This window comes from Nomascus leucogenys, chromosome 16 (genome assembly GCF_006542625.1).
Source record: "Nomascus leucogenys isolate Asia chromosome 16, Asia_NLE_v1, whole genome shotgun sequence".
Lineage (NCBI taxonomy): Eukaryota > Metazoa > Chordata > Mammalia > Primates > Hylobatidae > Nomascus > Nomascus leucogenys.
The window spans coordinates 82,166,355-82,192,734 of NC_044396.1; the positions used below are offsets into that span (position 1 = coordinate 82,166,355).

Consider the following 26,380-nt stretch of genomic DNA (forward strand, 5'->3'; position numbering starts at 1 on the left):
GGCGGATCACTTGAGGTCAGGAGTTCAAGACCAGCCTGGCCAACATGGTGAAACTCCGTCTCTACTAAAAATACAAAAATTAGCAAGGTGTGGTGGTGCACACCTGTAGTCCCAGCTGCTCGGGAGGCTGAGGCAGGAGAATCACTTGAACCCAGGAAGTGGAGGTTGCAATGAGCTGAGATCATGCCACTGCATTCCTGCCTGGGTGTCGCAGTGAGACTCCGCCTCAAAAAACAAAAAACAAAACAAAAAAACAAACAAACAACAACAAAAAAGAAAGCTAAGAACACTGCCATACTGAATGTTTAACACAGATTAGTAGATACCTAGTAATCCAGAAGGGCTCCAAAAGAGCTTTATACATTCTTCATATTAAAAAAAAAGTCTAATTACTGCTGGCCTCCTTCCTTGGTATAAAGTAAGCTTTCCTATTTCCCATTGTCAATTACTAGTCCCTACCAATATTGACTTAAACCATTATTTCTCTAAGATAGGCTAGTTCTGAAAGTAAATACTGTTAATCTCAGTAAAATTATCATCTGCTTTAGGTTTAAATTGCCAGGCTATACAATTTACATCTTTGTCCCATCGTGTAATTCTATTACACAATGGAAGCCTGATGCTTACTCCAAATCAACACTTAATTAGGGTAACAGTCACAGCAGCTTTCAGAAACTATTTTATTTTTGTAACAATACAGAGATTGTTATTATGGCCTTGCATCTGTATAATGCTTTGTAGTTTTCAAAATGTGTTTATATATGCTATTCCTCGACTTTTTCCCTAGGTTTATCATTAAAATTTTTTTTGAGACAAGGTCTTGCTTTGTCATCCTGCTTGGAGTGCAGTGGCATGATCACAGCTCACTGCAGCCCTGATCTCCTGGGCTCAAGCAATCTTCCCTCCTCAGCCTCCTGAGTAGCTGGGACTACAGGCATGTATCATAACATCCGGCTAATTTCTAAAAATTTTTAAATTTTTTGTAGAGACAGAGTCTCACTCCATTGTCCAGGCTGGCCTTGAACTCCTGAGATGAAGTGACCCTCCCAAAGTGCTAGAATTATAGGCGTGAGTCACCACGCCTAGTCTAAATTAAGAAAAAAAAATGTTTATGGATACTAATAGTTGTACCTCTTCATTTTCATACTAACTCTGTGAAGTATGTGGGTCAGGTAGTATTGTCCCCATTTTGCAGCCAAGAACTCAGAGGCATGATTAAAGTCACAAGCCATGAGGGGCAGAGCTGGGATAAGGCAGGTGTCCAGGACTGGCAAGGCACTCACCCCATCAAATGATGCTGCTGGTTCCTGAAAGCCAGAGCAGCATTTCCTGTGCTTGGCACATGAGGAAAACAACAACAAATGCTCAGTATCAGGAAGTGTAACTTTCCTTTTGGAAATAAATGGATAATAGATAATAGACAATGGTGAGGTTCTCTAGCAATTTCATCTTTATCGCCATCTAGGGACTCTGAGCAGATGCAGTTCCCTGCTAGGAAACAAAAATTGTCAAAGACAAAATGCTAATGGAGCCACGTCTCTGAGCAACGCTGCATTATATATGCATGAGACTCCAGGAGAGATTAGACCAAAGAGGCATCCTGTAACCATAAACCACGCAAAATCCAACCTCCTGAATCATTTCAAAAATTAAGGAATTGTGCGTCCCATGCGGTTATATACTTCTGATTTCCTTCATATTGCTGATTATAATCTCTAATTATTTAAGTCTTTGTTTACTTACTTGTTACCTGACTCTCCCACAAGACTGGAAGAGTTCTATTAGGGCCAGGCTTTTCTCTGGTTTCGTGTAGAGTAAATATTTACTGAATAAATAGAAGACTCAACCACTACTTCTATCTTTTTAAGCCAGTGACTTTTTTTTTTTTTTTTTTGAGACGGAGTTTCACTCTGTCGCCCAGGCTGGAGTGCAGTGGCGTGATCTTGGCTCACCGTGACCTCTCCCTCCTGGGTTCAAGTGATTCTCCTGCCTCAGCCTCCCAAGTAGCTGGGACTACAGGTGTGTGCCACCACGTCTGGCTAATTTTTGTATTTTTAGTAGAGATGGGGTTTTGCCATGTTGGCCAGGCAGGTCTTGAACTCCCGACCTCAAGTGATTCACCTGCTTCAGTCTTTCAAAGTGCTTGGATTACAGGCGTGAGCCACCATGCCTGGCCTAAGGCCAGTGATTCTTTTGTCTTTCTTTTTTTTGGAGGCAGAGCTTCACTCTGTCGCCCAGGCTGGAGTGCAATGGTGCAATCTCCGCTCACTGCAACCTCTGCCTCCCAGATTCAAGGGACTCTCCTGTCTCAGTCTCCTGAGTAGCTGGCACTACAGGCACACGCCACCACACCCGGCTAAGTTTTGTATTTTTAGTAGAGATGGGGTTTCACCATGTTGGCCAGGCTGGTCTTGAACTCCTGACCTCAGGTGATCCACCTACCTCCGACTCCCAAAGTACTGGGATTACAGGCATGAGTCACAGCGCCCGGCCAGGCCAGTAATTCTTAAGGAGGCCAACACGTTTCACTTAGGGTGACCGATCAGAAACAAGTGGGGAGAATTAGCAGGAAGGAACAGTGTTAAGTGTGAAAAGGGATATTCAAGTTTATAATCTTATACTTGGAAAACAAACACACAGACAGACCTATCTATTGTCTTGTAGTAGAAGCTACAGAAAGGAAGATGCTACAAAACCCTGGCTGGTAAGGCATGAGGTAAAATAAGGTTGAAAAATACTATATATAAGACCCCAGAAACGCAGACTTAAAAAATGTTTGAAGATTTAAAGAGCTCAGAAGACTTCCAAAATTAGTAACCAGTCCCACAGCATTGAAAGGGATCTTTTATGCAAAATAAATCTGAGTACTGGTTCAGTCAGGAAAAAAGCAGTTCTGGTAAGATAAAGAAACCTGAAACAAAATAAAATGGAACACAGCATCAAACGCAACACAAAAAAGGGTGGGGAGGCAAGATTAGTGAGTGGTGACGGAGATGCAGAGGTGACTAAAGAGGCAATTTTCTCTCCTGAACTCTGCCAGAGGCCTGTGGAAGTAACAAGAAAGTGCCCTAAACTTCATTTGCCACTGATATTGGCTACCGTGTGAAATAACTGTCTATATCTTCTTAAAAACATGGGTCTAGTCTTCCAAAGCTTCTATAAATAAATCTGAGGTTAAATAATTAGAAGGTCTTCTGTGAGGAGGTAGAATACACCTCATTCTTCCTGAGGGTTTACATGTTAGTTTAGCATCAGCTATCACATTCAAAGAAGTTGAATCATCTAGGAGCATGTGTTTTCCACAAGAAAGCATTCCCCGCCCTTAAACAGAGGTGGATGACAGGACTAGTGTTCTGCAGGGTGAGAAGGCAAGCCACATACTTATTTTTAAATAATCCATGATCAGAAAAAGTCCTTGATGCCGGGCATGGTGGGTCCCATCTGTAATCCCAGCACTTTGGGAGGCCGAGGCGTGAGGATCACTTGAGGCCAGGAGCTCGAGACCAGCCTGGCCAACATAATGAAACCCTGTCTCCACTACAAAATACAAAATTAGCTGGGCATGGTGGCATACACCTGTAATCCCAGCTACTTGGGAGGCTGAGGCAGGAGAATCGCTTGAACCCGGGAGGTGAAGGTTGCAGTGAGCCGAGATCATGCCACTGCACTCCAGCCTGGGCGACAGAGCGACAGTTAGTCTCCAAAACAAAAAGTCCTTGAAAACTGTTTTGTGGACACCCACTGGTGCCTGTTCTCACCACCCTTCATTCTTGAGGCACTTCTGGGTCCTCTTTTGGGTATCAGGTGCTGTGCTCTGGACACAGGCCTGTCCTCAAGGCACTCTGCTCTGTGGCTTCTCTCCTCACCTGCCCTGTTCTCCAGGGGTTCTAAATGTGTCTTCTGATCTGTTCTTCACCGTCCTCCCTTGTTAACGGCCCTCCCTGCACAGACAGCATCCCCAGCCCTGACCCTGGCTATGCCTGGGTCCCTTCCCACATCTCCAACAGCCTCTTGGTCACTGCATTTGGACGTTCTGCTGTGCCTTCAACTCAAGTGGTTGCCACCGAACCTACCTGAATGTGCTGCCAGAGCATCTCAATGTCCTTAGCCACGGGGATGCCTCTGTCTGAGGTCTATGTCAGAAGTGTGCCCGGCATACAGCCAGGGCTCAGGAAGTGCACCCGGGCAGTGTATTGCAGAAGTGACTATGCTCACCCTGGCAGGCCCACTGGCAGTTTTCAGGCCAAAGCGCTTGTCCCACATTCCTGGGCCCAACAATTTAGTCTCTCAAAAGGTGGTAGCGATCTCCTGAGACTCTCCCAGGAACTGACATTCTCTTCTCACTGAAGCCCCCTTACGGGAAATCGATATATTCTTAAACTATGAAGGTGGTTTGAGAATATCTCCCCAGACAGTACTCAACAAGGCAATCTCTCCACTTAGCCCAGAAAAAATGTCCTGGAAATTCATTCACCTATACCTAAATATATATAAATATACCTTAAAAAATGAAAATTCATTCCTAAAATCATAATTGCATGCTTTTCAAATCTCTTCCTCCTCTTCTTGCATTTTCTGGAGCTACCATTTACTGAGTATTATATGCTTGAGCTAAAACACAGTATTTAAAATTTATCTTGTAAAATATTATTATCATTATTGTCATCATTATTATCCATTTGAAGGATAAAGAAACCCAAGGCTCAGAGGGTTTAGGAAACTTGGCGAGTAACAGCAAATGAGCAGCTACGTTCAGGCAGAACCCCATTCTGTCTGACTCAAGGCCAGACTCTCAGCCTTGACAACAGCTTGCTTCTCTTCCTCTAAATGGCATCACATCCTTTCCGGCTAGAACTTTCAGGGACATAACCGAGTTATTACTTCACTTCCACATTCTCATCTTTAAACACTTTTTTTTTTTTTTCTGAGACAAAGTTTTGCTCTTTGTTGCCCAGGCTGGAGTGCAGTGGCACGATCTTAGCTCACTGCAATGTCCACCTCCCAGGTTCAAGCGATTCTCCTGTCTCAGCCTCCAAAGTAGCTGGGATTACAGGTGCCTGCCACCACGCCCGGCTAATTTTTGTATTTTTTTTGGTAGAGACAAAGTTTCACCATGTTGGTCAGGCTTGGCTTAAACCCCTGATCTCATGATCTGCCCGCCTCGGCCTCCCAAAGTGCTGGGATTACAGGTGTGAGTCACCATGCCAGGCCTAAAAAATTTTTAGTTGACACAATTGTACATATTTATGGGATATATAGTGATATTTCAATACATGTGTACAACGTGTAATGATCAAATCAGGGTAGCTAATATCCATCATCTCAAAGATTTATCATTTCTTTGTGTTGTGAACATTCAAAATCTTCGCTTGTAGCTTTTTGAAAATATACACTAAATTACTGTTAACCATAGTCACTCTATAGTGTTACAGAACACAGGAACTTATCCTTCCCATCTAGCTGTTATTTTGTATCCATTAATCAGCCTCATCCTTTGCTCAACCCCTTCCCAGCCTCTAATAACCTCTCTTATACTCTCTACTAATATAAGATTTTTTTTTTTTTTTTTTTTTTTGAGACAAGCTGGAATGCTGCAGTATGATCACAGTTCACTGCAGCCTCAACTTCCGGGGCTCTGGAAGTGATCCTCCTACCTCAGTCTGTCCAGTAGCTGGGACTATATGTGTACGCCACCAGGCCTAGCTAATGTTTTTTTTTTGGGAGTGAGTCTCACTCTTGCCCAGGCTGGAGTGCAGTGGCGAGATCTCGGCTCACTGCAAGCTCCACCTCCTGGGTTCACGCCATTCTCCTGCCTCAGCCTCCCGAGTAGCTGGGACTACAGGTGCCCGCTACCACACCTGGCTAATTTTTTTGTATCTTTAGTAGAGACGGGGTTTCCCCATGTTAGCCAGGATGGTCTCGATCTCCTGACCTCATGATCCGCCTGTCGCGGCCTCCCCAAGTGCTGGGATTACAGGCGTGAGCCACTGCGCCTGGCCAGGCCCAGCTAATTTTTTAAGAAAAACTTTTTGTAGAGATGGGGTCTTGCTATGTTGTCCAGGCTTGAGCTTTTTTTGTTTTTTTGTTTTAGCTCCCACATGAGTGAGAACATGCAGTATTTATCTTTCTGTGCCTGGCTTATTTCACTTAAAATAATGTCCTTCAGGGTCATACATGTTGCAGCACATGAAAGGATTTCATTCATTTTTTTTTTTTTTTTTTGAGACAAGAGTCTTGCTCTGTCGTCCACGCTGGAGTGCAGTGGCATGATCTCGGCTCACTGCAACCTGACCTCAGGTGATCCACCCGCCTCGGCCTCCCAAAGTGCTGGGATTACAGTGAGCCACTGTTCCCAGCCTATAGGATTTCATTCATTTTTACGGGAATAATATTCCATATGTATATATACACCACATTTTCTTCATCCATTCATCTGTTGATGGACATTTAGACTGATTCCATATCTTGGCTACTGTAAATAGCACTGCAGTAAACATGGGGTGCAGGTATCCCTTTAATATACTGATTTCCTTTCCACTGGATAAATACCCAGTAGTAGAATTGCTCAGTGGTATGATAGTGCTATTTTGTTTTGTGAGAAACCTCCATACTGTTTTTCATTAGTACCTGTACTAATTTACATTCCAACCAACATTATATGAGTTCCCCTTTCTCTGCATCCTCATCAGGATTTGTTATTTCTTGTCTTTTTGATGATAGCCATTTTAACTGGAAATAGATAATATTTCCTTGTGGTTTTGATTTAGATTTCTCTCATGATTAGTGATGTTGAGCATTTTTTTCATATACTTATTAGCCATTTATACGTCTTTTTTTCTTTCTTTTTTTTTTTTTTTGAGACAGAGTTTCACTCTTGTTGCCCAGGCTGGAGTGCAATGGTGTGATCTCAGCTCATTGCAACCTCCGCCTCCCAGGTTCAGGTGATTCTCCTGCCTCAGCCTCCCAAGTAGCTGGGATTACAGGTATATGCTACCACACCCAGCTAATTTTGTATTTTTAGTAGAGATGGGGTTTCACCATGTTGGCCAGGCTGGTCTCGAGGCCCTGACCTCAGGCGATCTACCTGCCTCGGCCTTCCAACGTGCTGGGATTACAGGCATGAACCACCACACCCGGCCTCTACTTCTTCTTTTGAGAAATGTCTATTCCGATCCTTTGCCCATTTTAAAATCACATTATCATTATTATTTTACTGCTAAGTTGAGTTCTTTGTATATTCTGGATATATAAGTCCCTTGTAAGATGAAAAGTTTGCAAATAGTTTCCGCATTCAACAGGTTGTCTCTTTGCTCTGATTGTTTCTTTTGCTGTGCAGAAGCTTTTTAGTTTGATATCGTCTGCTTTTTCTATTTTTTTGTTGTCTGTGCTTTTGATGTGTTACACATACAATTTTTGCCCAGACTAATGTCCTGAAGTGTTTCCCTTACGCTCTCTTCTAGTAGTTTTACAGTTTTGGGTATTATGTTTAAGTCTTTAATTCATCTTGAGTTGAGAGATACCCAGCTTTCTCAGCAAATTAAAGAAGGATCCTTTCCCCAATGTATGTTCTTTGCACCCTTATCAAAAATCAGTTGGCTATAAATATATGGATTTATTTCTGGGTTCTATGTTCTGTTCCACTGGTCTATGGGTTTGTTTTTACACCAATACAAAGCTGTTCTGGTTACTATAGCTTTGTAGTATATTTTGAAGTCAAGTAGTGTAATGACTCCAGCTTTTTTCTTTTTGCTTAGTATTACTTTGGCTATTTAAAGACTTTTGTGTTTCCATATGAATTTTAGGACTGCTTTTTTCTGTTTCTATGAGGAATGTCATTAGTATTTTGAAAGAGATTGTATCGAATCTGTAGATTGCTCTTGGTAGTATGATCATTTTAACTACATTAATTCTTCCAATCATGAGCATGTGACGTCTTTCCATTTTTAATTGTCCCCTTCAATTTCTTTTATCACTGTTTTATAAGTTTTCATTGCAGAGCTCTTTCATCTCCTTGGTCATATTCCTAGGTTTTTTAGTTTTTTTGGGGGGTAGCTATCGTAAAAGGGATTGCTTTCTCAATGTTTTTTTTTTCTGAGACAGGCTCCTTCTCTGTTGCTCAGGCTGGAGTGCAGTAGCGCAATCACAGCTCACTGCAGCCTCCCATGCTCAAGTGATCTTCTCACCTCAGCCTCCCTACTAGCTGGGGACTACAGGCATGTGCCACCACACCTGGTTAATTTTTTTTTTTTTGCAGAGATAGGGTTTCACCATGTTGCCCAGGCTGGCCTCAAACTCCTAAGCTCAAGCAATGAACCCACCTCATCATCCTAAAGTGCTGGGATTACAGGCATGAGGCATCACACCCAGCTTTTTGATTTCTTTTTAAGCTAGTTTGTTACTGGTGTATAGAAACACTACTGATTTTTGTATGTTGATTTTGTATCCTGTCACTTTAATGAATTTATTAATCAGTTCTAAATGTGTTTTTTGGTGGCATCTTTTGGTTTTTCTATATAGATCATGTCATCTGAAAAGAGGAACAATTTGACTTCCTCTTTTCCAGTTTGGATGCCCTTTATTGCATTCTCTTGCCTGACTGCTCTGGCTATGACTACTTCCAGTACTATCTGAGAAGGAGTGGTCAAAGCGGGCATCCTTGTCTTCTTCCAGTTCTTAGAGAAAAAGCTTTCAGCTTTCCCCCATTCAGGATGAGTTAGATGTGAGTTTGTCACATATGGCCTTTATTATTTTGAGGTATGTTCCTTCTATATCTAATTTATTGAAGGTTTTTATTATGAACAGATGTTGAATTTTATCAAATGCTTTTTCTGCATCCATTTAGATCATCATATGGCTTTTGTCCTTCATTCTGTTGATGTGATGTGTTTCATTTATTGATTAGTGTATGTTGAACCATCCTTGCATCCCTGGGATAAACCACACTTCATCATGGTGTATTATCTTTTGATGTGTTGTTGGATTCAGTTTGTTAGTATTTGGTTAGGATTTTTTGCATCTATGTTCAACAAGAATATTGGCTGGTAGTTTTCTTTTTTTGTTGTGTCCTTGTCTGGTTTTGGTATCAGGGCAATGCTGGCCTCATTGGAAGAGTTAGGAAAAATTCCTTTGTCTTCAATTTTTTGGAATAGTTTAAGAATTGGTGCTAGTTTTTCTTTACTATTTATTGATTGATTGAGACAGGGTCTTGCTCTGTCACCCAGGCTGGAGTGCAATGGTGTGATCTTGACTCACTATGCAGCTTTGACCTCCTGGGCTCAAGTGATCATCTTGCTTCAGCCTTCCATGTAGTTAGCACCACAGGTAGGTACCACCATGCCCAACTAATCTTTTATTTTTTGTAGAGACAGCATCTCAGCATGTTGCCCAGACTGGCCTCAAACTTCTGGCCTCAAGTGATCCTCCTGACTTGGCCTCCCAAAGCACTGGGATTACAGGCACGAGCCACCACATCCGGCCTAGTTGTTTTTTAAAGATTTGGCAGAATTCAAGTAATAAAGCCATCTGGTCCTGGGGTTTCTTTGTTGGGAGGCTTTTTATTACTGATTCAATGTTGTTACTTATTATTAATCTGCTCAGGTTTTCTATTTCTTCCTGGTTCAATCTTGGTGGTTGTTTCCAGGAATTTGTCCGTTTCCCCTAGGTTTCCTAATTTGCTGGCCTATCATTACTTATAATAGTCTCCTACAATGACCTTTGTATTTTTGTGGTATCAGCCTCCTTTTTCATTTCTAATCTTACTTATTTGGGTCTTCTCCCTTTTTTTCTTGTCTAGCTAAAGGCTTGTCAATTTTTTTCATCTTTTCAAAAAAACACAACACTTGTTGCTTTTCTGTATTGTCTTTTCAGTTGCAACTTTATTTATTTCTGCTCTTTTTTCTTTCCTTTTACTAATTTTGGATTTGGTTCGTCCTTGCTTTTCTAGTTCCTTGAGGTGCACTATTAGGTTGTTTATCTGACGTTTTTATTTTTTTTATTTTTTTGAGATGGAGTTTCTCTCGTCACCCAGGCTGGAGTGCAGTGATGCGATCTCGGCTCACTACAACCTCTGCCTCCTGGGTTCAAGGGATTCTTCTGCCTCAGCCTCCCGAGTAGCTGGGATTATAGGCGTGTGCCACCATGCCCAGCTAATTTTTGTATTTTTAGTAGAGACGGGGTTTCACCATGTTGGCCAAGCTGGTCTCGAATTCCTGACCTCCCTCAGGTGATGCACCTGCCTCGGCCTCCCAAAGTGCTGGGATTACAGGCGTAAGCTACCGCACCTAGTGATGTTTTTCTTTTTCTATGTAGGCATTTATTGCTATGAACTTCCTTTTTGGTATTGCTTTTACTATATCCCACAGGTTTTGGTTACATCTTCATTTTTTAAGGGACAGTTCAAATGTAACCTCATCCAGAATCCTTCTCTAATCCATCCCCTCTTCCCTGGAACACCTACTCTATCTCTGAGCTTCCAGGGCTTAATGGCACTAGATATTGTCTACCATACATTACAGCTACAATTTCTCTTCCTTTCCAGACTGTGTGCATCCATAGGGTATGATCTGTACTGTCTCCACAGCTCTCATGCCAGGGCCTGGCACGTTCTGGGTACTCAGTACACGACTGAAAAAGTACAGCAGAGGTTCCTCTTCAAAGACTTTCCTCCCCATCTAATTAGGAATAAATAGTAACTTCTCTTAGAAGTAAAATTTATTCAAAGACCTGTGCTAACATTTTTAAATGTCTGCTAGCCATAATAAAGAAATCAATGTACTTTATGTTCTTAGTTCCCAAAATTTAGCCTGAATATTTGCCCTGGCATGCTTATACTGGTTCAAGCAAGCATTAGGTCATGGCCTGTTCCTCTTCCTTATTTGAAGGTGTTTTTACCTTTCTCAGCATTCCACAAGTTACTTCCTCTTTCCTTTGTTCTCTGCCTTTGCAACTCTTTTAAAAAGTTCTAAGTTACTAGCCAATCAGGACAAATATAAAATAGCTAATGGAAACTGGACACAGCAATAGGATGGACATGTCAGGTTACAAATGACCCTGTCTCATTTGTTCGGTGTACTCTCGTGGCAAAACTGCTGGCGAGTGTACCCTTTCTACAGAAAGTATAAAAACGGCATTGCTGAAAAAATTAAATTTATGTTCAAGTGCTATTTCTTTATGGCTCTGGGAAACAAGCATTTCAACCAATGACTATAAAGATAATTCATGGTGTAAGTCAGGAGGATGTTTTTTCAATATCCTTGTATATCTGGTTTTTAGTTACACACAGAAAAACCAAAAGTTTCTTACACAGGGAGACTAAATAAAATTATAACTGAAGTTTCAAAGAAAAAAAAGATCTAGAAGATGGCTTAAAAATTATCTTGACAGTCTCTGAAAAAGTTGTCTGTAGAAACATAATTTACACATTCTAAACCGCCACATAGGAAGGGTAATGACAAAAGTTATATCTATCCAACTTGGGACAATATACATGAAGATTTTATCACTTTCTAATAGTTTTCTTTTTTAAATTTATTTTTAATTGATAATATATGTTTATTATGTATAACATATTGTTTTGAAATATGTATACAGTTGGACCTTTGTATCTGGGAGTTCTGCATCTGCAGGTTCAACCAATCTTGGATTAAATATATTCAGAAAAAAAAAACCCACAATAAAAAATAACAATCCAACAACAACAACAACAACAACAAACAAACAATATAGTATAGCAACCATTTACATAGCATTTACATTATAGTAGGTATAACAAGTAATCTAGAGGTGATTTAAAGTACACAGGAGAATGTGTGTAGGCTATATGCAAATACTGCACCATTTTATATAAGGCACTTGAGCATTCCTGGAGTTTTGGCATGGGATGAGATAACTGTACATTGTGAAATGGCTAAATTGAGCTAATTAACAGATGCATTACTTCATGTATGCATCTTTTTTTTTGCAGCGAGAACATTTAAAATCTACTCTCTTAGCAATTTTCAAGAATACAGTACATTATTAACTACAGTCACCAGGTTGTATAACAGATCTCTTGAACTTATTCCTCCTAACTGATCCAATGGTTTTCATAGTATAAAGCTTAAAAGAGTGGAAAGCTTATGTTAATTACTTTAAAAAGTAATTAACCGTGTATTTATACAAAGAAGGACTCAGTGTAGAAGGGAGGAGCTGTTATCTCCACATTCAGATGGAGAAAGGCATGGTGGAGTAGAGTGTGCTGGGACACTAGTGTAAGTCAGCAGGGCTGGCCAGGATTACAAGACAGGCTGGTACCCGGGCATGATATGTGCCACACTGCTCTGTCAACTGACTTCTACACAGGAAACAGCATTAGCTATCCATCTGTCCTTCCACCTCCTTCTATAATACTGATAATTAAGAAGAAAGTACCAGCATTCAAGAAACTTAGGGCTGATTCTTTAACAATTACTCATCCACCCCTGAATGCCAGAGGCACAACAAGGATTTCCTCTGCTTCCCTTTCCATACCCTGGCAGTCAGGTGACTTAGCTACAGAGCCTCAGTCAAGGTCACTATTCAGGGCAAAAATCACAGACGATATTCTGGGCCAGCATGAGGTAATTCATGTGCAATGCCTTACGAAGGACAGGGGGAAAAGATTTAAAAAGGCCAAAAACCCAAATGCAAACCAAACCCAAACAAAAAAAAACACCCTAAAACAAAACACAAATCAAGGGTGACAGCCTATGGGAAGCTTTAATATCAAGCTACTCTAATGACTGTCTTCCCATGAGATAAAAAACCGCAGGAAACTGTAAAGTCATCAATATATGCATAACACCACTGATAGGAAAATATTTCCCATGTGAGTCTGAATCATGCAGTAGTGTACTTTCATGGTGGCAGGCACTGTCATATACTGAGCAAGTCTCCACTCTTTCTACTCTTCTTCCTATCTACTGCCACAGATCTCCAAGGAAAGTTGGAGAAATATCTAAAACGCATACACAGCTGTGTCTGGGCACAACTGCTGCATTTATTAGATTTTCAGCAAGTCAACTATCACACCCGTGGACATCTGGTTTAGTGTCCCCTCCTTATCCTGGCCACCTATTTCTGGGACATGCTTTCACTGATTCTTTCTGCTGTTGTTTATGCATTTGACGAGCACTGACTCTCTGCGCCAGGGATGCAAAGGCAGCTCATTCACAGCCCTTATCCTTGAGGAGTTCTGCTCCTAACTGGAAGAGTGCATTGAAGACTTCCCTAACCCTCTCTCTGAAGCTGTGAACAGCACTTCTCTTTCCTGCTCCTCCAGGAATACTCCCTACCGGCCCCAGGGGCACATTCTACTGCGTCCTCTTTCCCTGGAGCCCTGAGAGTGGGAGGTACTTCTTCCTTCTTCTTTACATTTCCAGTGCCCAGAATGTTTGTTAAACTGAACACATGCAGGATTGAACAAACATGTATTTACTGAATGCTCACTACGTGCCAGTCACTTCATAGACATTATTTCATGCTCTCTAAGCAAGGTAGACACCTAATCCTTATTTTTCAGTTGAAGACTCTGAAAATCAGCAAGATTGGTTCAATGTTAGGATGAGAAAAGTACGGGGCAGGATTGGGCCTTATGAGGAAGAACCATAGTCTCTCTCTTTTTTTTTTTTTTGAGATGGAGTCTCAACGTGTGGCCCAGGTTGGAGAGAAGTGGCACAATCTCGGCTCACTGCAAGCTCCGCTTCCCGGGTTCACACCATTCTCCTGCCTCAGCCTCCCAAGTAGCTGGGACTACAGGCGCCCTCCACCACACCTGGCTAATTTTTTTTTTTGTATTTTTAGTAGAGACAGGGTTTCACTGTGTTAGCCAGGATGGTCTCGATCTCCTGACCTCGTGATCCGCCCGCCTCGGCCTCCCAAAATGCTGGGATTACAGGTGTGAGCCACCATGCCCGGCCCATAGTCTTTTTTTTTTTTTTTTTTAAAATGTATGTATGTATGTATGTATGTATGTATGTATGCATGTATTTTTGAGACGGAGTCTCATTCTGTCGCCCAGGTTGAAGTGCAGTGGTGCCATCTTGGCTCATTGCAACCTCCGCCTCCCGGGTTCAAGCAATTCTCCTGCCTCAGAATCCTGAGTAGCTGGGATTACAGGCACGGGCCACCACGCCTGGTTAATTCTGTGTATTTTTAGTAGAGATAGGGTTTCACCATATTGGCTAGGCTGGTCTCGAACTCCTGATGTCAGGTGATCTGCCTACCTTGGCCTCCCACAGTGCTGGGATTACAGGCATGAGACACCACGCCTGACCACCATAGTCTCTTTTGTGTGGCAGAGAAAAGAAAGCTTCTTGGAAGAGGAGAAGGTGATGCTTGAAAGGCTTCTCAGGAGTTCACAGCTGTCCAGGCAGCCATGGTCTGGCTTGACACAGACTGATCTGCCTTAGTTTGTTACTCTCAAACTACTGCATATACTTTCATTAATCAGAGTAGTTAGTCTCTTCACCTACCTGTTGGCAAGGGTAGCATCTGGTTCAATTTTCTCTGTGGCACCAACCCTTCATCAACAAGCATCTATTGAGGCTCTCAGTATGCCAGGCAGCACGCTACTTTTGTGCAGGTTATCTGCTAGTTTATTAGTTCCAAGCCAGAGCCTGTCTAAGGTAGGAAGTCTACATTATAGCAAATGTGTATGAAATGCAGAATACTTGCAGGTATTCACATGCTATTGAGAAGGGCTATATAATGCCTGATTCTAGAGGCCTGACTTCAGGAATAGATGGGAATGAATTATAATTAGCATATCAGGTGTTCAGCTTTCTAAAAGCTTAAAAGGTTGGTTCTTTTAAGCATTTTAAAGAAGCTTCTTGAGATTGGAATTATCATTCTTTCACTTAACACATCCTTTCTTTAAGATGCCTACCAAGTGCCCAGTCTCATTATCCAGAGCATTTGTTAATTTAACAGGCTTGGCCAGGCATGGTGGCTCACGCTTGTAATCTTGGCACTTTGGGAGGCCGAGGCAGGTGGATTACCTGAGGTAAGGAGTTCGTGACCAGCCTGGCCAATGTGGTGAAACCCTGTCCCTACTAAAAATACAAAAATTAGCTGGGCATGGTGGCGGGCACCTGTAATCCCAGCTACTCAGGAGGCTGAGGCGAGAGAATTGCTTGAAACAGGGAGGAGGAGGTTGCAGGGAGCGGAGATTGTGCCACTGCACTCTAGACCTGCGCAACAGAGTGAGATGTTGTCGCAAAAAGACAGTAGGATTGCTCAAGCTCAGAAATTCAAGGGTATAGTGAGCTATGATTATACCACCATACTCCAGCCTCGGCAACAGGGCAAGCCTCCATTTCTAAAAAGTAAATAAACCTAGGTTCTGTGATATTATTTTAATTAAAGGTTAAAAAGAAACTAATCTTGGCAAGCCTCAAAAACCAGTTTTTTTTTTTTTTTTTTTTTTTTTTTTTTTTGAGATGGAGTTTCGCTCTTGTTGCCCAGGCTGGAGTGCAATGGCGCAATCTCGGCTCACCATGACCTCCGCCTCCCAGGTTCAAGCGATTCTCCTGCCTCAGCCTCCCGAGTAGCTGGGATTACAGGCAGGTGCCACCATGCCCGGCTAATTTTGTATTTTTAGTAGAGACGGGGTTTCTCCATGTTGGTCAGGGTGGTCTTGAACTCCCGACCTCAGGTGATCCACCCACTTCGGCCTCCCAAAGTGTTGGGATTATAGGTGTGAGCCACTGCACCCGGTCCAAGGACCAGTGTTAATAAACGTACAGCAGAAGTGAGGTGGGGGCAGGGGGAAGCTACTGATCACAAACGAGAAACTACCACACACAAATTAATTTTATAGCTTTGATTTAGTCTCTCAGGACCCCACATCTGAAGAGGGGTTAGGCAGCCAAGTGTTTCGGTATGGGGCTTGAGGATAGTGATTTTGGGATTCTGAGCTTCTGAAACTCTGGGGCACTGCTCACATATAAGCACAAGGGGGTTTTGCTTCATGGTAATTTAGGTCAAGCTTCCTTGAATTTCGATGAGGCAGCTGGAGTTTCTTGAAAATATTCTCAGCTAGATTCAGAATAATTCTTTCTCCTCTTCCCTTTTGTGGGGACTTTATCTCAAGTGTCTGTTTCTGTCTCACTGGAAGACTTAATTTAGGGGTCCTTTGGACCCCTAAATTCACAGTTGAGGAAAGTGACTTCTGCTGCAAATAGAGACCTCTGCTTTATTTGTCATGGAGAACAAGGAACTCAAATGAGAGATCCAAGACATCCTTGTTTTCATGCAAATGGTTCTATTAGTTCAACAGAAGGAAATGAAAAAAAACATAGGGGCCAAAAAACAGAGAAGAATTATCTCTGCACACAGAGTATCAGCTGATCTTTAACAATGTCTTCTAAGAGCTCCATTCTAAACATTATCAGTTTTCCAAATGTAAGTGCATGTGAGCTGAGCTAGCTATGGGATATCGCACACTTCAAATCCCTTATAAAAGTCATAAGAAGGCTGTACTCCCTATGTCTCACTAGCAGACAGGCCAAATCTCTGAATTTGATGTCCTGCTGTGAACAGCCATGAAGAACACTCTTGGTTTTTGTAGGGAGGATTTCTATTTTCAATTATGGGCTTTTTTTGGGGGAAGTGGGGAAAGTACTCTATCCTTAGATGACCACGGTTGCTGTGGCCAAGTCTCAAACACTTGTTTCAGCAGCTGGAACACTAAATAAATTTAGTCTTTGTCTTCTGGGTCTTTGATAAAGAGCTAGTTAGAATTTATTCAAGGCATGAGAGATATGCTTGGCACAAAGTCAGACAGTATATATTATGAGTTTCTGTGTCCCCCTTGAGATAAAGTTACAGAAGGGGGTGGAGGGAAGTGAGGGGGTCTCTTGACCCCCAGGACTCTGGTGTCGTTTTCTCCTATAAACCATTTTCAGGACTCTCAGTGACCTAGAGGCTCTCTGAGCAGGCAGAGGCTGTGCCTGTCTAGACAGGTCCCCACTGCTATGTTGGTAACCACACTCAGGAGATGTGAAATCTTTCAGTCACTTTTTCCATTATTGTATTTTGTCTGGAGGCTTCTCACAGTCCTCTGTAGGGTGCAGAAAGAGAATCTCTGCTGATATGTCAGACTGCTACCCTGATGGGGAATGCCATTACCCACAGGGAAGCAGCAACACAGCATTCTTACACTATAGACCTGCAGCTTGATATGTGAGTGATTTATAAACATACATTTTAGTACAATGTATGGAATGGTAAGAAAACACTGGTGGGTTAGACCTTTGGCTTACATGCACTATTACCGTGTGGCCACTGGTTATCTTTGAGGATAGCTGTTCATGCCAAAGCATTATTTTAACTTTTCTCTATTACTTTATGACCTATGAGGCCATTTGGGGTCTCTCTAAGAACACAGCTCCCATTTATAACACTATTTCAATAGAGAATAAGCTCTGAAAAAACACTGTTTTGAATAAAGCTCACATTTCCCAGAAAATAGCCCTAGTGTGATTCAAATAGGCATGGCATTGTGTAGCAAGCGGCCATGAAACCTGTGGGAGCACGAGCTGAGCACACAGGGAGAACCCTGCATTTGGATTCACTGGCAAAGACCAAACTTGAAGCTACAGCTCTGGGTACCTCTCAATTATCCCTACTGGCTGGGGCAACACTTTAACGTTAGCCTGAGGCACCAGCCCTGTGAGACATTTGACAACTCACAGCACAACAACCCTCCTATGAGTGGGATTCCTTGTCTGGGCACACTGGCTCAAGCCTGTAATCCCAGCACCTTGGGGGGTCAAGGCGGGAGGATCAGTTGAGTACAGGAATTCAAGACCAGCCTGGGCAACATAGCAAGACCTCATCTCTACCAAAAAAAAACCAAAACCTGGGCATGGTGCCACACACCTGTGGTTCCAGCTACTTGGAAGGCTGAGGTGGGAAGATCAGGATCACTTGAGCCCCTGGAGATGGAGGCGACTGAGCAAGACCTGTCTCAAGGGAAAAAAAAAAATTCCTCTCCAAGTACTGTCTCTGGAAAAATGATCCTCATTAGAGAGTACAAGAGAATGGGCTTTGGTCACACAGAACCTGGGTTAGAATCCCAGGCTGAGAACTACAGGCCAATTACTCAGTATCTCTGAACAAATCCCCTAACCTACATGACGCCAGTAACTGCATAATGGTACCTACCTCATTTTGAGACGATCACAAAAGAAGTACTAGGCGTAGAGCCTCTCATAAGGCAAGTGCTCCATAACTATTGACTACCGTATTACTCCATAACTATTGACTACCGTATTACTAGCGTCTTCAAAAGAGTGGCATTTTAATGTAGAGAAAAGTAACCTTCCAGAGAACTGAAACTCCACTCCACATTATAAAAAGTACGGGTTCTGGAGCCACGTGGACCTCAGATTGCATCTCAACTTTACCTCTTACCAGTGGTGTGACCTTGGGCAGGTCAGTGTATCTCACTGAGCCTTGGTTTCCTCTTCTGTAAAATGGGCACAAAAGCACATACTTCACAGGATTGTTGTAAGGTTAACACAAATAATGCACAAAGAGTGCCCACAGCACTGTCTGTCCTGCTCTTGGTACCTGGCAAATGGCATGGTCCCTATTTCAAGCTGCTCCTGACAACACAATCCATGCCACTCAAACGTACCTTGCAATTCTTACCTCAAAGCTGGCTAGACTATCAGCTCTGAGGATGGAGTCAAAAGCCCTTCGAGGATGGAGTCACAAGCCCTTCTCAAAGCCCATACCTTTCCCGGCGTTTCTAGGAGGCAGAGGGGGAGCCTCTGTGGTTGGTGATGTGGGCGAGTCTGTGCTTGTGGAAACGAAGATCTGGTTGGTGAAGGCTCCGTAGGAGAGCCGCTGTTTGTCCCTTGGAGTGCTGAATCCTGGCAGTGCCAGCTTGTCCTGGGGGGAGATGCTGGAGGAGTGGCAGAAGCTCTGAGGTCTGGGTGAGCGTTCTTTCTTGATAGGGCTTGGCTGCCAGATGAAATAAGAAGGTGACATAATAATCAACAACCACCCTTCATGTGTACAGAGGGCCTCCGCAGGGCGGGCTCAGGTGGGAATCTGGGTTCCTGTGGCTCTCTGAGCTTTATGAGGTCAGCCACAATGAACCTCACGGTGCTGACACAGTACAAGGGAAGGATCTAGATACCACACTTTCATATCGTTCACCACGATGAATACACTAGTGAAACACTGGTTAGGATCAGCAGCAGTGTCAGAAGCACAGTAAGGTCACAGGTAGATTTAACCTTTAATAAGCAAATATCTGCAGAATGCAGGACTTTTTCAGCAACATCTGAATAGTATTTCCACCTATTTCTAATTGGCTACATTAAGTTTTCTTCCCCGCTCAACCCTTTAACGTTGAAGTTCTCATTCTTTGCCTCTTTTCTCATTTTATATCCCCCTACAAAGTAAACGGATTCACACCCATTGCCCCATATACAATAATGATTTACAGATCTGTAAATCCAACCCCAATGACTTGTGTTCCAAACCAATGGCCCATGAGGTGTCTCTGGTATTTGCGCTTGTGGTGATGGCATTAGGATCCATTCAACTGCCCAAGTTAGAAACCTCAGTGTCACCTGGAGTCCCTGGTTCCTGCATTCACCTTGGAAATACCCCTTGAAGCCACTCCTAGCGCAGGTGCTCACCAGCTCCCACTGCAGCTCTAGCCTCCGGAATGGCCCCTTCTCCAGTTTCCTTCCTCCAGTCCATTTTCCACACTGCAGCCAGAGCTGGTGGGAAACCTTGCTCTTTAGACAATAAACCTCTGTGGGCTTCTGACTGCTTGCACAAAAACCCAAAGGCCAAACCTGCCCACAAAGCCGTCCTGATCTGGTTTGCCTGACTCTATAAGGCAGCTGCCTGCCTCTCCCCACCCAGCCAGGTGAATGCATCTCACACACAGTGCTTCTCTCCATTCCTCAGACATCCAGGCTCTACCATGACTCCTTCCCTTGGCACATGGTGTTCTGGAATGATGCATTCCACCCCACTTCTTTCCCTGGCAAGCTTCTACCTATCCTTAGAAACCCGCCTCCAATGTCCTTGAGAAGGTAGACCAAGGCAGCTGCTTGGTCCTCTGAATACCTCTCAGGAATTTTTCCAAACTCTTATAACGATTATCACATTGTATTATAATTTATTTCCTCTTAAAGTTGCTAAGGCCTTGAGGACCTCTTTGGCCATTCCTTACATCCTGCCTGTGACAGAAGAAATGTCCAATACATAGGCAATCAATTAATGCATGAATGAACTTTCAGAGGTAGTTAACTGCTTATAAGGAAAACTCAGTGAGAACTGGGTTTAATCCTCCAAACTGTCTTTTACTAGCTGGGAGACTTTAGACAAGTTGCTAAATTCTCTTTGTAAGTTTTCTCTTCTGTAAAATGGGGATAACAACATCCCTTATGTACTTTTTTTTTTTTTCTCCGAGACAGGGTCTCACTCAGACACCCACACCCAGGCTGGAGCGCAATGGCACGATCTTGGCTCACCACAGCCTTGAGTTCTTGGGCTCAGGTGATTCTCCCACCTCTGCCTCCCGAGCAGCTGGGACCACAGGTGCTCACCACCACGGCCAGCTAATTTTTGTATTTTTTGTAGAGAGAGGGTTTCACCATGTTGCCCAGGCTGGTCTCATGCTTCTGGGCTCAAGCAATCCACCTGTCTCACCCTCCCAAAGTGCTGGGATTACAGGTGTGAGCCACAGCACTCGGTTGTGGACTTTCAATAAAGATGACCTGGGATAACATAAGTGCTTAAATCTGTCTAATCCATATTTAATGAACATCATTCCTTAATGACGGGCATACATTCTGAGAAATGTGTCAGGTGATTTCGTTCTTGTGTGAACATCAGAGTATACTTACACAAACCTAGATGGGAGAGCCTACTACACACCTAGGCTATATGGTATAGCCTATTGCTCCCAGGCTACAAACCTATACAGCATGTTACTATGCTAAACATTGTTAACAACTGTAACACAATGGTAATGACTTGTGTATCTAAACATAGAAGAGGTAAAATAAAAATATGTTATATAAGATTAAAAAATGGTACATCTATGTAGGACACTTTCTATAAATGGAGCTTGAAGGACTGGAAGCTGTTCTGGGTGTGAGTGAAGGGCTAGGACATTATTGTACATTTTTATACAACTCAGTGCAATAGGTTGGTTTATATCAGCATCCCCACAACCATCTGAGGAATGTGCTGCACTACGGTATTATGACATCTATGGCATCACTAGGTGATGGCTATTTTTCAGCTCCATTTTAATCTTACATGGATCCCCATTGAGTATGCAGTGTGTTGTGGACTGAAACGTTATTATACGGTGCATGATTATGTTCAATAAATAACAACTGTTATTTACTTACTAATTACTTGTTTTGAAGGTTAATTTTATTTACTTTTTTTTTTTTTTTTTTTTAAGATATAGGGTCTTGCTCTGTCATTCAGGCCAGAGTGCAGTAGTATGATCGTAGCTCACTGCAGCCTCAAACTCCTGGGCTCAAGCAATCCTCCTGCTTCAGCTCGTCAAGTAGCACCACCACGTTTTACTGACTGATCCATTTACTTTGTAGAGACAGGGTCTCACCATTTTGTTTAGGTTGGTCTCGAATTCCTGGTCTCAAGCGATAGTTCTGCCTTGGCCTCCCAAAGTGCTGGGATTATAGGCATGAGCCACCATGCCCAGCTTCATGGTTAATTTTATGTGTCAACAGGCTACAGTGTCCTGGTGTTTGGTCAAACACTAGTCTGGATGTTGCTGTAAAGGAATTTTTTAGATGCAATTACCATTTAAATGAGTAGATTTCGAGTCAAGGAAACTACCCTTCATGATGTGGGTGTGCCTCACCTAATCAGCCAAAGAAAGGCCTTAAAAAGACTGAGGTCCCCTAAAGGGGAAGGAATGCTGCCTCCAGACTGTCTTTAGCCTGAAGACTGCAACATTAACTCCTGCTGGGATTTCCACCCTGCGGGCCTGCACTGTGCATTTTGAACTTGACAGCCCCTTCAATCACGTGAGCCAATTCCTTAAAAAAAATTTCTCTGTATCTCTCCCTATCCTGTTGGCTCTGTTTCTCTAGAGAACCTTAATATAGCTGTTAAATGGTGCCCAATAAGGACTGAACAACATAAATGGCCCTGATATATCGGATCATAAAACCACAATCAATCAATCTCACCAAAAATGGATCTTGTCTATACAGAGTAGAAAAGCTGGGGTAGTTGTTGAGGAATTCGAGGACATAATTTACACTCACTTTGTCATCCAGATCATCATCGCTCTCATCTATCTCCTCCTGTCGAAGATTCCACTCATATTCTACGTGGACGTGTGGATTGAACTTTCCAGATTTAGCCTGGCAAAGCTGGAAGGAACAGCAAATATGCACCATTTTAATTTAAATGCTGAAACATCCCAATATTATACAAACACTGAGCAAATCCCACCTTATTCCTAGTTTTCAATGAATCATCTGTAGGTGTACTATAGGCAACACTCTGATTAGACAAGCTGCATTGCTATGTGACAGGCTCAAGAAGAAATGCAAACAATTGCAGGCAGAGCCTTCTTTATTTTGATGACTTGTCTCCAAAATTAAAAGCTTTCTTCTTATTAAATGGGCCTCAAACTTGCAAATTCCTGGCTGAAAGGCAAAACGAGTCTTTGAAGTTTAAGAGGTAGGCTTTTAAGGTCCCAGTCCAATCTGTGGCCCCATTTTCTCATTCATAAAATGGGAGCAGGGATAACTGTCTCGAAGGATTCTTTTAAGAATAAAAAGGCCCAACTGGTGGGCCTGGAACCTGGCACTTAGCGGAAACTCAAGAGAATCACACTAATGTGAAGGCCCTGACTTGCTAAGCAAGAACTAGTGGGGTCAAAAACGGTGCGTGTGCACAGGAAGGCGAGGGGCTGGGAGAACAGTGTGTTAACATTTTGAAGACCACTACGCTCTGAGCTTTACTTGCCCAATTTTTGGTGCAGCTTCTCAAATAATTCTTTACTGTTAAGCTGCAGAGAAAGTCTAATGGTCTGGGAAATAAAAAGCATGACCTCAATCCACAAGTCGATCTGGTAATAATACTTGTGTAATGCCTTTCACCTCCTTTAACTGCATTCCAAAAACATGTGGATGACAAATTTATCATTTTACCACTTTTTCTAATGTAGCACATTGCTCATCTGATTTTCTTTAGCCAGTGTTAAAAAAAAATGAATCTGCATTTTTAATATTCAATTCTAGCTTCTCAGAATGACACTTTTAAGGCAGCCAATGTCTAATAAATCTCCTACGTCCATTTTTGCTTACCAGATCTTCACACTGGGTAGCTTTTAGTCTCTTTGCTATGTCTAGGGCAGTTTCTCCAGCCTGGTTAACTGAAATAGGGAAAAAATTAATTTGTATAATTATCTAGGGAACACCTTAAGAAGGCAAGGAACAATAATCAAATTACAATGTACCATGCAACACACGCTTACTACAGTCATGAAGACACTGGGACACACCCTTACCTATATCCACAGTGGGCTTGCTCCTGAGCAAAAGCTTCAAACACTCAGGTTTACTGTACAAACTACAGTAGTGTAGAACTGTATTTCCCAGGGCCGTCTGCTTATCCAGGTTCCCACTGAAAAATTAGATGATTATTAGAAAAAAAATGACTTACTTTATAACTTAAAACTATAGATTAGCCACTTATTTTTGTGCTGACAACTGAGTCAAATTTGAGACCTAATTATTAAAATAGAGAAAATTATGATGTTTCTAACCTAGATTTATAAGCAATACAGTGATAACAGGCAGCATTTATTTAGAGTGCCAGGTCCTATGGGACAGACACTGTTTCTTAACGTTTACATGTATTAGTTCACTGAATCTTTACAACTATCTGATGGGGTAAGTACTAATAATAACCTCTTTTACAGATAAAAAACCCTGAAGCGCAGAGAGGCTGAAGTGCTTGCTTTCAAGATTTTCAAGATAGGGATGGTGAGGCAGGGATATTTGAACACAGGTAATCTATCTCTGGAGCCAATGCTTTGAGCCACTATGCTATATTGTCTCTGAGGAAGAAACGTGGACTTTTACACAATTTGGCTTCTGTCTATGTACCATTTTTCCTGTATGGGTTCAAATCCCCTCACTATTTTGCTCTTCTTCTTTAGATGAGCTCTAGTTCCTCCTCATCATCTGTTGCTTACAGAACAGATAAAGAATCCAGCAAGTCCAAACTTCCTATGTTCACTCTTATACTTCCATCAGTATATCCCAAACTTGAATGAGCTATTGATCCAGCCACACACATTGCTATCTTATATTAAATTTAGGAACAATGAAAACTCACAAATCTGGTTGACCTGTGCTGTTAAATCTTCTTTTAACCTCTCCTAACGGTTAGGAAATGTGTCTAATCTGTGCAGCAGATTTTTGGATACAGACATAATTTTACATTTATAAAGGCCAAGAGATGGCAAACTACAGCCTGTAGGCCATATCTGGTTCACTGTCTGTTTTTATAAATAAAATAATAAAGTTTTATTGGAATACAGCCACACTTGCTTGTTTACACATTGTCTTTGGCTGCTTTCACACTACCATGGCAGAAGTGAATAGCTCTGACAGAGAGACTTCACGCCTGCAAAGCCAAAAATAATTTTTATATCTAGTGTGATACAGAAAAAGCTTGCCAATTCCCGATCTAGGTCACTGATAGGACTGGTTTGTGTTAATTTATAAGGAATATTCAGGCAATTCAATAGAGAAAACAAAAATGATACCAGTTTTGTACAAGAAAGTCAACCAAATGGAGAGATGTCTGGTCTGCAGTTCGGACGGCAAGGTGAAGGGCTGTCTCCCCAAGCTCCTAAAAAGGGAAGGAAAAGTATTAAGTAAGTTGATAATATGCTCTGCCAAGGGAGGCTTCATATATATCAGTTGCCCCCAAGTAAGGAGCACACCTTTTCACTCTCATATTCTCTTGATTTAGACATGGCCACCCAATGTATAAGAATCTCATTATATGGTATAATGTTAAAATAAGTCACCTTTTAAACTGATTTTCCGCATTACTTTTTATCCTATGATTTTAGTGAGGCCTTACCTGCCCAGGTTCCAGCAGTGGTTCCATTAGCTCTACCCCCTCTGCATAGACTTGAATTAGTGCAAGTAAATCCCTGGATTTGATGGCCTCAAGCAATTCATTTAGTTTAGCTGATGAAGTTGAACAGGTCTTCCTTGAAAACCTATGATCTACATACTTTGCAGTGATATATTCTTTTCGTACAGTCCTAAAACAGAATAAAGAATTTTTATTTTCCAAGTGCTAAGAAAGGTTTACATTTTTCTGACAAACGTTTCTCTTTGAGAAGTTATTTTAATTAAGATACGCTTCTTTTCACCATTCAAATAAACCAGGTTTTAGACCAAATTACTCCAACAGAGACAGAATAAAGAAAATAATATATGTTTACTAATATATACAAGTAATAGATATAGTTACAAAGTAAACGGGCACATAAATCACAGATTTCTTTTTCACCTTGACCAACGGCATGAGAAATCAACTATTTATAAATACTTCAAACTCTGATATATAAGCATATGAAGAAATTAAAAAATTTAAGAAGTTAAACACATTCTGAAAGACCAGTTAGAAGTTTTCAGAGCTTTACGGAAAAGATTTTAGTCGTCTGATATAACTCCCTATTTTTTATTTTATTTTGTAAAATTTTTAAAAGGATGGGGTCTTGCTATGTTGCCCAGGCTGGTCTTGAACTCCTGAGCTCAAGCAATTCTCCTCCCTTGGCCTCCCAAAGTGTTGGGATTACAGGTGTGAGCCACTGTACCTGGCCATAACTCTATTTTATAGGTGAGGAAACTAAGGCTCAGAAAGGCTGTCACTGAAGCAACTCCCCCAGGCCAGGCACTGAGCTCCAAAGGGGTGAAGATGAGCTGTCTTTCCCGCACAGGTTCAGCATGGGAGCAGGAGACCGTATGGATAACATGCCCAAAGTCTGAAAGGGTGTGGTACTTTTTCCTTCTCTTGAGGAATCACCTTCTTTACTTCAGTTCAAGTGTTTCTAGTGGGACTGAGCTCACCTCCCAGCCACAGAGGTAAGTATATGACCTAAGTGGCCCAATGGTCGCCTTGGCCACCTCTGGGAAAAGACTAAAATGGAAGTCAGCTCAGAGGAAAGGAGAGGTAAGAGTCAGGGAAAGAGAGCTAGGCTAGGGTCCATGTGATGCTGTCTGACAGCCTGGATCCAGCTGTACCTGAATCCACCCCTTGAATTTCCCAGTTACATGAGCTAATTAATAAAGACAGTAAATGAACTTTGGAT

At 42.1% G+C, this 26,380-nt stretch overlaps 1 protein-coding gene across 6 annotated transcripts in view; it reads right to left on the reverse strand.

Annotated features, from left to right (window-relative positions):
- ASAP1 (ArfGAP with SH3 domain, ankyrin repeat and PH domain 1) overlaps nucleotides 1-26,380 on the reverse strand; it is a 387,159-nt gene that overhangs the window by 40,048 nt on the left and 320,731 nt on the right. For all 6 annotated transcript variants that reach the window (XM_030795523.1, XM_030795519.1, XM_030795522.1 and 3 more), the window contains 6 exons: nucleotides 25,141-25,327; nucleotides 24,818-24,903; nucleotides 23,552-23,667; nucleotides 23,349-23,416; nucleotides 22,299-22,406; nucleotides 18,759-18,987 (listed from right to left, as the gene is read on the reverse strand). In XM_030795523.1, coding sequence (XP_030651383.1) covers nucleotides 18,759-18,987; nucleotides 22,299-22,406; nucleotides 23,349-23,416; nucleotides 23,552-23,667; nucleotides 24,818-24,903; nucleotides 25,141-25,327 — 794 coding nt within the window. The remainder of the gene's footprint in view (nucleotides 1-18,758; nucleotides 18,988-22,298; nucleotides 22,407-23,348; nucleotides 23,417-23,551; nucleotides 23,668-24,817; nucleotides 24,904-25,140; nucleotides 25,328-26,380) is intronic.